At 36.4% G+C, this 12326-nt stretch overlaps 1 protein-coding gene across 1 annotated transcript; it reads left to right on the top strand.

Annotated features, from left to right (window-relative positions):
* The first annotated feature begins 5380 nt into the window (after positions 1-5380).
* LOC107676108 (G-protein coupled receptor family C group 6 member A-like) lies at positions 5381-9604 on the top strand. The gene is made up of 6 exons (XM_016470634.1): positions 5381-5584; positions 6274-6562; positions 6730-7461; positions 7606-7726; positions 8742-9488; positions 9555-9604. Exons 1-6 carry the CDS (start codon positions 5388-5390, stop codon positions 9602-9604), a joined length of 2136 nt encoding a protein of 711 aa, XP_016326120.1. The 5' UTR covers positions 5381-5387.
* The last annotated feature ends 2722 nt before the right edge of the window (positions 9605-12326 follow it).

Raw genomic sequence — 12326 nt, 5'->3', positions numbered from 1 at the left:
TATTTACAGAATTTGCCACTGACGATTCAAACGCGAGTTTTGAGCAGTGTAGAGTAGCGCTTGTTGTTTGTCATTTCTCCGATCACAAATGCAGACAAGGTTTTATGTTTACGCGGCACGATGCAATGCAACGCGTAAAAAGACAGTATAAGTAATTATAATCCTAATTATAATTATGTCCCTACTGGATGCAACAAATCCCTTGTTTATAATGGGTTTTAATGTTTTTGTCTCGTCGCTCCGGCCGGGACACGTCATCACAATATGTTAAGGGGCGTAACATTTCCGTCACACGCTTGAGGTATTCGGCCAATCACAACGCACTGGATAGCTGGCCAATCAGAGCACACCTCGCTTTTCAGGCCGATGATCTTTGTAAAAATCGACGCGTTTCAGAAAGGCGGGGCATAGAGGAGAAACAATACTGTACAGTATGTAGAAATACATTTTCGGATTAAACCGCATAAATACATTTCATTACACCAAATACACAAAATAATGTTCTTTTTAGCAACCTCATATGACCCCTTTAAAGCGACGAGAATACTTTTTGTACGCAAATTCAATTCAATTTAATTCAAATCAAAGCGTAAATAAACGTAGAAAACATATTCGTGTGGTGCGGCTGACACAGACATGTAGAACAGTATACGCAGCTTTCGCTCAGTGGATACTCTCCAAAATGGCGCTACGGTGACGGGGGAGACGAATTGTTGAATAAAGTAATTATTTTTGTTTTCTTTGCGTACAAAAAGTATTCTCGTCACTTCATAAAATTCAGATTGAACCACTGATGGCAGATGGACTATTTTGACGATGTCTTTCATACTTTTCTGGGCCTAGACAGTGTTATTTACTTGGCAGTCAATGGGACTGTCACAAGCCTCCTGGTTTTCATCAAAAATATCTTAAATTGTGATCCGAAGACGAACAAAGCTTTTAAGGGTTTGGAACGACATGGGGGTAAGTGATTAATGACAACATTTTCGTTTTGGGGTGGAGTAACCCTTTAAGAATCGTCCTTCTTTTTCATATGCCTTACATATCTTCAAAACATGCTCTATGGTTTCCTCTATTAAACAGACATCACATAAACCTGTGTTATGTTTAATACACGCGTCACTCAGCGCAGGGGAAGATTCAAAATCATCTTTACTACATCTGAAACGTTGCTGTAATAATAATTACAATAATAATTGCTTCCATTGTCCTCATTTGTAAGTCGCTTTGGATAAAAGTGTCTGCTAAATGACTAAATGTAAATAATACTAATACTAATAATAATATATTTTGTGCTACACTTTTATTGAAGATCACCCAATGTAAAACGTATAGACAGTTTAGATGTGAATTTTATTACAACCCCTTTCCAAGGATTACCCAGAATGTTATCAATATAGAGATTGTTAAAATAAAACATTAAAAAAGATACAATTTAAAAAAATAGAAGAAATAGAGATGCAATGTTATATATACTAAAGGGTTGATTGAACATAAGGAAAATACTAAAATAGTTATAAAGTTATTTAGCTAAAATACATTTAAGCTAAAATGAATGTATTTATTTATTTATTTATTGTTTGTTTGTTTGTGTCTGTGGTATTATGCACATTAGCAAGACTTTGAGATTCATTGTTATAGCTTTTACTGTCATTCAGCTCTTAAAATGCAGAGACAAGTGCAGACATCTATGTGCAACGATTGTAAACATTCCATCGTATGTTATGGTGAGATATTTAAGTGCTATCTGGAATGAAGTTTTCTGACAGGCTGCATCTTCTAGAAGGTTTTTGTGATGATGGGGTGTGCTCTCCTGACACTGCTTGTTGAATGGTTGTTAGTAAAGTGCTGGAGATTGACAGTCTTCACCACACATTGCAAAGTCATCTGGACAGACAGAAGCAGTGCAGTTCTATCACCAGGCGGTGATGCAGCATGTCAGGATACTCTCAGTGGAACATTTTAATCTTAAAGGGGGTGAGAGACTCCAGACATTGCTGTGCTTTTTTAAGCATGAGGTGAAGGTTTCTGGAGGGTTTTGAGGAGTTGTGCACAGTAAGAAACATAAAACTGAGCGCTGATTGCACTGCTGATCGATCAAGTGTGGGTGGACTGAGACCTTCCAAGTCAATAACCATCTCCTCTGCCTTTTTTTCACGTAGAGAGACTGGTTATTGGCCTCACGCTTGTAAGGTGTTCCAATTCATCCCTGCAGGCCATGGATCTAAACCCTTTTAGACTCAAAGGCCCCCCACTGTCAAATACAAGATTTGAAGGCCCTCTCATACTCCTCAAGTTGCATAAGTGTTCCTTTGAGAGTATTCTGACATGAAGTAGAAGGTGAAGTATTGATGATAAAAAAGGAGCAGAGCTTGGATATCTTAGATGTGTATGTTTCAATGCTCAGACTTCATCTGATACAGACATTTGTGCTTGTGTGTGTTACCATGCAACCTAGAATACTCTGAGTATTGATTTTCCATTATTTAAATGTACATTTTATTTGTTGGAAAATGTTACTTGTTGGAATGTAATAACTAAAAATCTGTAACCCAACAAGTATCTTTGCTGCAAGCTTATTTGTTAATAATGTTAATAATACTGTACAGTACACCAAATGCCACTTGATTTATGTAATTAACAATAATACTATGGTTTAAATTCAATAATATGATATGATATAATGAATAATTATTGCTAATTTAATCATTAGTATTATTAAACTGGGATGAAACATGGGTTGCTCTGAACACAACAAATATCAGATGAAGTGAGTTGTACTGTTTTTATCCACTTTTAACTTAAACACTTAGTATGTCCACCTTTTGCAGCAATTACAGCAGCACGTCTATCTGGCATAGTGTCAGTATTTTTCCTAAAAACTTCAACACTATGTTATCCCATGCCTTCTGTAACTCAAGCCAACGGCTTTCCTTTGAATGTACAATAGATCTATCCAGTTTATTTTCCAACTCGCCCCAAATTTGCTCGATGGGGTTGAGGTCCAAACTTTGGGCCAGTCCATCATTTTCAATGTTCCAGCAGATTTCTTCCGTCGCGGGTAGTTCCAGCAATAGTTCGCTTCATGTGTATGTTTCAATGCTCAGACTTCATCTGACCAGCACAAATCCAACAAGTGTTATCATACCACAAGCAATAGCAATGGAAAATTACAGCTTCACAACATCATCCCGTGATGTTAAAAACCTTAAATGGAGACATTCTCTTATCTCGTACTCATGAACACAAATATCCCTTGAAACCACACAATCGTAAGACTAAACAAACAAACATATAAATAAATAATATGCAACTAATCAATGACTAAATCAATGAAATTAGTATATAAATGGTTGAAATGATTATTATAAATATGATTAAATGGAATAATAAAATGACTAAATGATTATAAATGAATGAATGAATTAATGAATGAAGAATAAATAAATATAAAAGAAAGAAAGTAAAAACACAAATGTAGTTGCTTTCTTGAAGCAACACACAAAGAATCCTAAGATGCTTCAGCCATTACATGAAAATGATTATAATATTGTATGTATACAGTACCACATCCAGATAGACAAAGCCAGAAACACTGGGAATTTCCTGTTGGGACTTGAACACATGCACGTGCCGAGCAAATGTCAAAAGAAGCCACTTCTTCTCTTAATCAGAAGGTGATATTTGATGCACTTCAAGTGTACCACTGAGTATTTCCCTGAAAGATGGCAAGACAGATTTACAAACTTGTTTTTTGTTAAAAAACCTCTGAACCATGAAACCTAACACTGAATGCATAACTTGATAGTACAACGCAAGATTGAAAAACTCCCGGCTTAATTTACCAGTTGCACCAGTTTAACCTCTTCTGTCCGGAGTAAGCAAATATTTGAACCTAAGAGACTACATGAATATGCACACATTTGAATTAATACATGCCTTAGATTCTTCCCAGCTTTGCAGGAAGCCAAGAGCACTTGGGAGTCTTTGACAACAGCTATTGAGTAAAACCATTAAAACACATCCATGATGTAAGCACTGTAATGCTTCAAAGAGAATCCAGTGGTAAAATCAAAATCTTTTTTTATAAATCAGGTATGATAGAGTATTGCTATACTGAGGGAAATACCTGTATACTGGTTTCATTTTTATTCAAACAAACAAACATGATGGTGATGTACTACACTAACTGCAATCTTGAAGCTAGGTCAACCATTGTTAACACAAAAGCCCCACCTGTCAGGTCAAACTAATTATACAAAATTCGAAACAAATTAGAATTTGAAAATTAAAAAAGGAACCTTTTATTAGGTAATGAAGTGTCATATTCTCACAAGCATGATTTGTATATTTAAAATGTTGTAATAAACTTATGTTGCATTTCTACTTGCATTTTATTTATTTCGATTACATTACTGCTGTGATCCACGACAGACTGCCATGATTTTTTATTAGTTAGCCACTCCATTATTAACATTAGACCAATTAATAATAGACAACTACATTTCAACTAACGACAATTTACAAATGATTTATGGAATTATCAGTAAATGGCAAATGTTTAAGCTTTTATTAAATATTTTTTAAAATATATATGTTTAATTTACTTGATTCCTTGTGTTTAATTTGAACTAGTTTCCTTTGTTCCCCATGTTCCTGCTTCTCATTATTTATCATAGCTACTGATCTGGCTCCCCTTCGTTATTGATTCATTGCACCTGTGTCTCTTGTTTCCTTTGTTGGTTTACCTTGTAAATATAATGCCTGTATTTGAGTTATTTTGGTCGGTTCTCATTAATATATTGTTTGATTGGTGTTCATGCTGTGTGTTCCTGTGATCTGATCATTTTTGGATAGTTATAAGTCTATTAATTTAATCTGCTACATCTTTGTGAGTGCTGGCCAGCAAAACGTGACAGAGCTAAAAAAAAATAATAAAAAAAACTTTCTCAATTTTTATAATTAATGTGGGTGCTCTTCTTCATATTTCATTCACACAAGAATTCTACAGCAGCATCAGCTCATACACACACATTGTCAATACACACAAACACGCATGTGGGATTTCCACACTTTTCTTTTCTGAGCAAATTACAACTGGTTCAAATTTCAGCTCTCAATGGAACGTAATGTGAATTTTTGGAATTTTACAGAACAGGTCTGTGGGGGAATGATGTAGAATAAAGGTATGTTCGGCTGGCATTTGGAGTTGATCCAGTGACACAATTGTTTGACACCTTTTTGTGTGCTCATTCAGAATGAGCCAGCCTCCTTGCATGCTTCTCTTACTTAAACCAGAACGACTGTCAGATTACTTATGCATTTTACCCTTGCTGTCAAGGGGAACAGATCTCTAGGGTTACAGTTGTGCTCAGTCAAATTGTATCATGTTTCTACCAGACTTTTACTGGCCCTTAATAGGTTTTCTTATTTTGGCCGGTTTTGGGTCTGCCTGCGAATACTCACCAGGCATATGTGGGGCCTGGGCAGATGGGGATATACGGATAGGAGTGCTCAGTTCCTGCCATTCTAAAGTTCAGACACTACATGTGCGAGAACGTCCCGAAAAATACAACTGCACACAGTGAGTTTTTTTATATATATGTATATATAAATTTGCTCGATGGGGTTGAGGTCCAAACTTTGGGCCAGTCCATCATTTTCAATGTTCCAGCAGATTTCTTCCGTCGCGGGTAGTTCCAGCAATAGTTCGCTTCATGGGTATTGTAATGGCCAATTCAACAAAAACAACTGAAACCTCTTAAATATGCCACCACTCTGTATATACTGTATATATACATACACATACTCCTTCACCTCCTCTGTACTCTTACATTGGGTGTATTTGTTTTTATATGTTAACCCGTAATGAATATTAATTATAATAATAAATTCTGACATTTACAAAAGTGTAAATAAAGTGAACCTTAAATGTGTTATTGTCACAATCTTTACTGCTGTTCATCGTAGCAAACAGGCAATATACAACAGGCCTATTGACATTGTAACTAGGATATTTTAATGTAATAGAACAGCTAGAATAAGCACATTTATATCAGCTTAACTGAGAACTAGTAAATTAGAGTCAAATCAAATCTGAAAATCAGTCAATATTAAGCCCTATTAATTGTTCGTAGAGTGATTGTTATAAACTGTACAAAACTAGGTTAAGTTTATATACAGAAAAATAGTAAGAATCTATTTCTTAGATTAGAAAGTTGAATATGCTATTGTTTTAATTTCTAATCAAGATTTCCATCATTTTCTTTGTAGATTAAATCTCATTTCGCTTGTAAGGACTCTAGCTGTCGTGCATACTATTGAAACGATCAATAACTCCAGCTTCCTCCCCGGTGTGCGACTGGGCTACTACATCTGTGACACTTGCTCTGATGCATCAAAGGCCATTCAGAGCACCGAGCAGCTTCTCGCTGTGAATGGCACACTGACTGTCCAATGTGAGGTGCTTGAAAGGCCTAACGTAAAAGCAATCATTGGAGCACGTTTCTCAGAAGACTCTCTGGCAGTGGCTCGGCTTCTGAGTCTATACATGGTCCCACAGGTTAGTAACGTTATGTTCATTTAGGGTGAATCTTTAGGTAATTTGATTCAGTTTTGATTCAGGGAGTCAAAATCGATTCTTGATGAATCTCAGTTTTGTAGCGACAGTTGCAAAAAAACATCAACAATAAATATTTCTTACCTTTTTTTCTCTCTCTCTTAAAACAGATAAGCACAACATCATCTGCACAAACGCTTAGTGATAGGGTGCGATACCCAGCATTCCTGCGCACAATGCCCAGTGATGTTCACCAAACCAAAGCTCTGGTTAATTTCATGAAACACTTTCACTGGGACTGGGTTGGCGTAGTCTGTGGGGATGATGACTATGGGAAAAATGCCTTACAAAGTTTCTTAGCTGATTCAGAAGCTGCAGATATCTGTCATGCTTTCAAAGAAGTATTGCCTCATTACCTAGCACACAATGAAATCGACAAAAGGATCCAAGAGGTGGCAGAAACAATCCGCTTATCTGAAGCTAAAGTTGTGGTCCTTATCTTAAAGGAAGAGCTGGTCTCTAAACTGTTCAAGGAGATGATTCAGCAGAACATCTCGCGTACTTGGATTGCAAGTGATGCTTGGTCAATGTCACGAAATATATCTCAAATGGAGGGAATCAACCAAGTAGGTGACATTTTTGGGTTCACTTTCATCACTGGTCCCAATCCCGGTTTTAAGGAGTTTTTGCAGCAGCTGACTCTTTCTCCTGGCTCTGTAAACCTCTTTCTTGAAGAGTATAAGCAGTTAGGGAAAGATGCTGGTTTTCTAACAGAAGCTGTCGACATCAGCATGACCTACGGCGAAAGGTTAGCTGTATGGTCCATTGCTCATGCTTTGAAACATCTTCTAAACTGCAATGAAACTGATTGCCCTGGAGAACGGGATTTTCCACCATGGAAGGTAAGTAAACTGTTTACGTCCAATTTTGGAGATAGCTTTAAACTAACATGCATAAGACAGAAGCAAGTGGTCTTGATATAATTTCTATATACATTATTGCAAAACTTGGAACCTTACTTTATATGCATATTTTCTTTTGGAAAGCTCCTCAAGGAACTGAAAAAGATAAATTTTACTATGGAAAATCAAACGTTCTATTTTAATGCATCTGGAAATTTCATGAACGGATACGATCTAATAAACTGGCAACCACAAGAAGCAAGTGGTCAGAGACGCTTTGTTGTTGTTGGAAATTACAATCTGACAAAAAGAGAAGTTCACATTAAGGCACCCATAATATGGAGTAATCCAAGCAATACGGTGAGAATAACTAATTATAGAACTCATCAGCTATATATTGAATCACATAAAATCATAAAAAGGTGCATACCCTCCTGAAAGGACCAGCACAAATTTCCATGCTGATCCAAGCACATACAGTATGTTGTTCACCCACAAAAGATACTTCAACCAGCATGGTCTTTTTGGGTTAACCAAAGGGTTTTCGGGTTATCTTGTTGGATAAGCCAGCCAGTACATCAGCTTGAAAGCATTATTCCTAGTCTTTTCAACAGGGTATTATTACATATTGCATATAAGGACTATGCATTAACCACGCTTCCATGCATGTTATTCTAGGTTCCTGTTTCCATGTGCTCTGCTATTTGCCCTCCTGGTACAGCTAAGAAACTCCTCAAAACATCATGCTGCCATAATTGCACACAATGTTTAGAGGGTACTTACTCCAATGGAACAAGTAAGTAATCAATTGTAAGCATATGGTATTGCTAAAAGGTAGAGTTTTTATCTTGTTTAATTTTTCACTAGAAATTAGAATTCGAGCCAGTAAATGCACAACTCATGTAAAAATGTTCTGAAATGAATGTGATATTTTATGTTTCAACCACATATGTCAGTAGAGCCAAGAATTCAGTTGCGTAACTTAAAAAAAAAAAAAATTTTAAGGGAACATACTGTACATATTATGAGATATTTAAAACTTTTTTTGATTGAAATATACCCTCAAATCAATTTTGTCTTTCTTTTAGACTTACCGAATTGCCTTCCTTGTGAAAATGATACCTGGTCTTTGAAAGGATGGACTTCCTGTAAGCCAAAGGAAGAGTACTATTGGAAATGGGATGGGTCCCATGCTATAGTTCTACTTACATTTACTGCAATAGGTTATCTGTTGTTGTTGTTCACCCTTATCATCTTATTGGTCTTTTATGGAAAACCAGTCATGAAACAGGCAGGGGGAACCCTATGTTTTGTAATGATGGTAGGGTTAGCACTCAGCTATACAAGTGTCATATTGTTCATTGGCAAACCCAATGTTCACATTTGCAGGGGTCGACAGATCTTGTATGCCTTAGGGTTCTCTCTCACAGTTTCATGTATTTTGGTTAAAGCTCTACGCACCTTTGTATCCTTTCTTCCGCTGTATCGCCAGGAGCACGCTAAAAGGTTTTACAAGCCCCCTGTCATCATAACCTGTGGTACTCTCATTCAAGTCCTCATCTGCATCTTGTGGTTGATATTTGATTCTCCAGCTGTAGAGGCGTTTAAATCTGACCAAAGCTTGATAATTACCGTACAGTGCAATGAAGGTTCTGGAATTGGATTTGGCATCATGCTTTGCTATATTGCAGTGCTAGCATTTGTCTGCTTTTTGATGGCCTTCAAAGGGAGAAAGGTACCTCAGGCTTTCAATGAGACTGGACACATCATCCTAAGCATGCTAATTTATCTTTTTGTGTGGGTCTGTTTCACCCCTGTATACATTTCTAAGGTCAATGAGCGCTATTCAATTCAAGCAGCTGCCATCTTGGTGTCATGTTATGGAGTTATTTTATGTCACTTTGCACCTAAATGGTACATGGCTCTCTGCAAGAAGAAAGAACAGCTTACTCGAGAGGCATATATTGCAAGAGCCAATAATCACATCGACTCAGTTGACTTGATCCCAGAGATAACACTGGAACCTGGTTTTATAATGGGGTCACAACATACCATTAACTCAGTTGATACTGGTTTGGGTTCAATTAATTTAGAATTCCCTTACCAGACATTACGGAAAAGAACTAGGAGCAAATCCATTTGATAAGTGTACACACATTAATGTTAAAAGGTTTATTTCATGACAAATCTAAATTTCTTTAAAATAACTTAAAAGAACTATTGGATTACTGCTGACGTTATTATTATTTTTGTAAATATTAATTAGTAAACTGGCAAGAAAAACAATAAATCTGCAACTTCCTAGGATTGTAATATTAATGCATGTTATGAATTACATAACACTCACAACACAGCACTCTTGTTTGTGTTTTATTGCTTAATTATGAGCAACTTGTATGTAATATGTTGTATGTAATATGTTAAATGTAATGTCTTTTTTGTTGCAATATAATCTGAGTAGCATTTGGACATGAATAAAGGTAAACTCTCCAATAAAAAACAATGCCCTTTCTTGACTACACATATGGCTTGAGGAGGTCGTCGTGAGATCCAGCGATTACATTAATACATTGTTGTGGTGCATAGCTTCAGCTGCCTGCACAGAACCTGTCAATCAGGCAAGAACAGGAAGGGGAAGGCATTCCCCTCTCTATCATTGATGTCAGAATGCCAATCAGCGGCTATAGCTGAATATGGGTTCTTGTGTCACTGTGCTAATAAAAAAGTATTAAGGGGAGAGAACAAAAGCATCAGATTCTAAAAGAGAATCAGAGCTCTGCAAATCTTATTATTATCACTGCATTTATTAAAGGGGTCATATGATGTGATTTCAATTTTTCCTTTCTAAGACATGAACTGTTTTATGCCCCCTTTAAGACATGAACTGTTTTATGCCCCCTTTAAGACATGAACTGTTTTATGCCCCCTTTAAGACATGAACTGTTTTATGCCCCCTTTAAGACATGAACTGTTTTATGCCCCCTTTAAGACATGAACTGTTTTATGCCCCCTTTAAGACATGAACTGTTTTATGTCTTGATTAAAACAACAAACAATGAGCTGCAATAAAATATATGCCTGGAATAAATATATGTATCTCTTAAAAAGGTTGAAACAAGATACCCTAAAGCAAATGGAATATTTATAATTTACAGGAGTTCACTGAATACAATTTTGGACACTAGGTTTGAGCTATAAAAAGCTACACGAAAACAACTGTGATTAACTTAATGAGCTTAAAGACTTGAGACTGTGTGTTTCATTTGCTCTAAGGTGACATATACTGTACACATGCTTAGAACTACTCTCAAATCCTTATTAATCTCTTCAGCTGCTCATCCTCCAGAAGGTACAGAGGGTCTCTACAGCATTAGACAAAATGTTAGACAATGCTTGCTTCAACAGAAATACAATCACTTTAGATCAGTGGTGGAATATATATATATATATATATATATATACTGTATATATATATATATATATATATATATATATTCATATTTTAACTGAAAGATAAGAGACTCCTTTGGCACAGCACATTTGTTTTTCCTAAAAGTGCTTCTAAGGTGATTTCCTAGGATACATAAAGAGAGTCAAATACAGCTGTGTGTCTGGTTATTAGAGTCTTCTGAAAATGGCAAGTGCAGCTGGTGATTCTAAACCATCCTGCCGTCAGATGGAGTGGTCTGCCTTCTTGTCTTTGTTGGACTGTGTTTTTGCAAAATCGTGGTGAACTGTGATTGCTCTGAAATGGGCTGCTCTCCTTCAAGTGGAAACGGTCTATGGAATTATTTTTGTGTCTTTATTATTCAATCAAACATTCTGTGTTTGAGACACGAGCCCTCATTTTGCTTTCAGCCTCTTCCGTTTCTACATTTCTTGCCATTTTTTTCCTGTCACTGCCATTTTATCTCCTCATTCATTTTTTTCATCTACAAATGTATAACAGAGGTCTGCTATGTGATCCAAGCCTGAAGGGACCCAACAGTTCAGGATTTCGGTTAGATTTGTTTTGAGAGTGCTGTTGGGTTTTTTATGGAAGTCTCTTATGCTCTATGGAGTTATTTTTGTGTCTTTATTATTCAATCAAACATTCTGTGTTTGAGAGTAAAACTAATTATTTTGTAATTAAAAAATAAAAGATTGCAAAAAAAAGTCTTCTTAAGGCTCAAAAATAAAGAAATTGAAAAATATATATATTTGCAGTGCGTATAATTCTTTGAAAATCTTTATTTTTCTTTGTGCACTTCAAATAATTATTTTGTAATTAAAAAATAAAAGATTGCAAAAAAAAGTCTTTGTAAGGCTCAAAAATAAAGATCATTCATTGCATACCACAAATGTGACTCTTTTCTGCCGTCTTTTTTTGCGGGTCTAAAACTTTTGTTTGCAAGTTGAAAAGTTTTGCTTGTGAGTGAAGCTGTGTCTCAGTGGGCGGTCTCTATCCACCAGGATGAAAGGCCTTTTTCTATTGGTCACTCTCGATTGAAGTCACAGGTTGACCATGCCCACTACATTTCCCCAGAATCCCCGCTACTGCCGCCGCAGTCTGACAGAAGAGCGAGCGAGGTTGTATCATGGCGAGCAACAGGTCGTTTACTGGGTATGATAACTAACTTAACATCTTAAACTCAGTGACAAGTGAACTTAATTATTCTCTCCTCTCATGCTCTCCCATCTAAATACGTAACGTTAGCTAAGCCCGTTGTAGATTTGATTAGCCAACAGTATAGCTAGCTGCCAGAGCCCCCAATAGTAAAGCGTCAGGCCAATATTTTCAGAGATTATAGATTATTATAGCTCCAGTGAAGTAAGGTGAGTAACACACATCAAATCACTAGCCCATTTGGCGGGTTATGATTCAT

Source organism: Sinocyclocheilus anshuiensis, unplaced genomic scaffold (assembly GCF_001515605.1).
Source record: "Sinocyclocheilus anshuiensis isolate Anshui unplaced genomic scaffold, SAMN03320099.WGS_v1.1 scaffold2490, whole genome shotgun sequence".
Taxonomy (NCBI): Eukaryota; Metazoa; Chordata; class Actinopteri; order Cypriniformes; family Cyprinidae; genus Sinocyclocheilus; species Sinocyclocheilus anshuiensis.
This window is presented reverse-complemented; position numbering and strand designations above follow the sequence as displayed.

Excerpts from the sequence above, each read along its gene's own strand:
- LOC107676108 (XM_016470634.1), top strand. The coding sequence starts at position 5,388 with ATGTTTCTACCAGACTTTTACTGGCCCTTAATAGGTTTTCTTATTTTG. Across the intron at positions 6,563-6,729 it reads GTCTATACATGGTCCCACAG|ATAAGCACAACATCATCTGC; the intron begins GTTAGTAACGTT and ends CTCTTAAAACAG. Across the intron at positions 7,462-7,605 it reads GGGATTTTCCACCATGGAAG|CTCCTCAAGGAACTGAAAAA; the intron begins GTAAGTAAACTG and ends TCTTTTGGAAAG.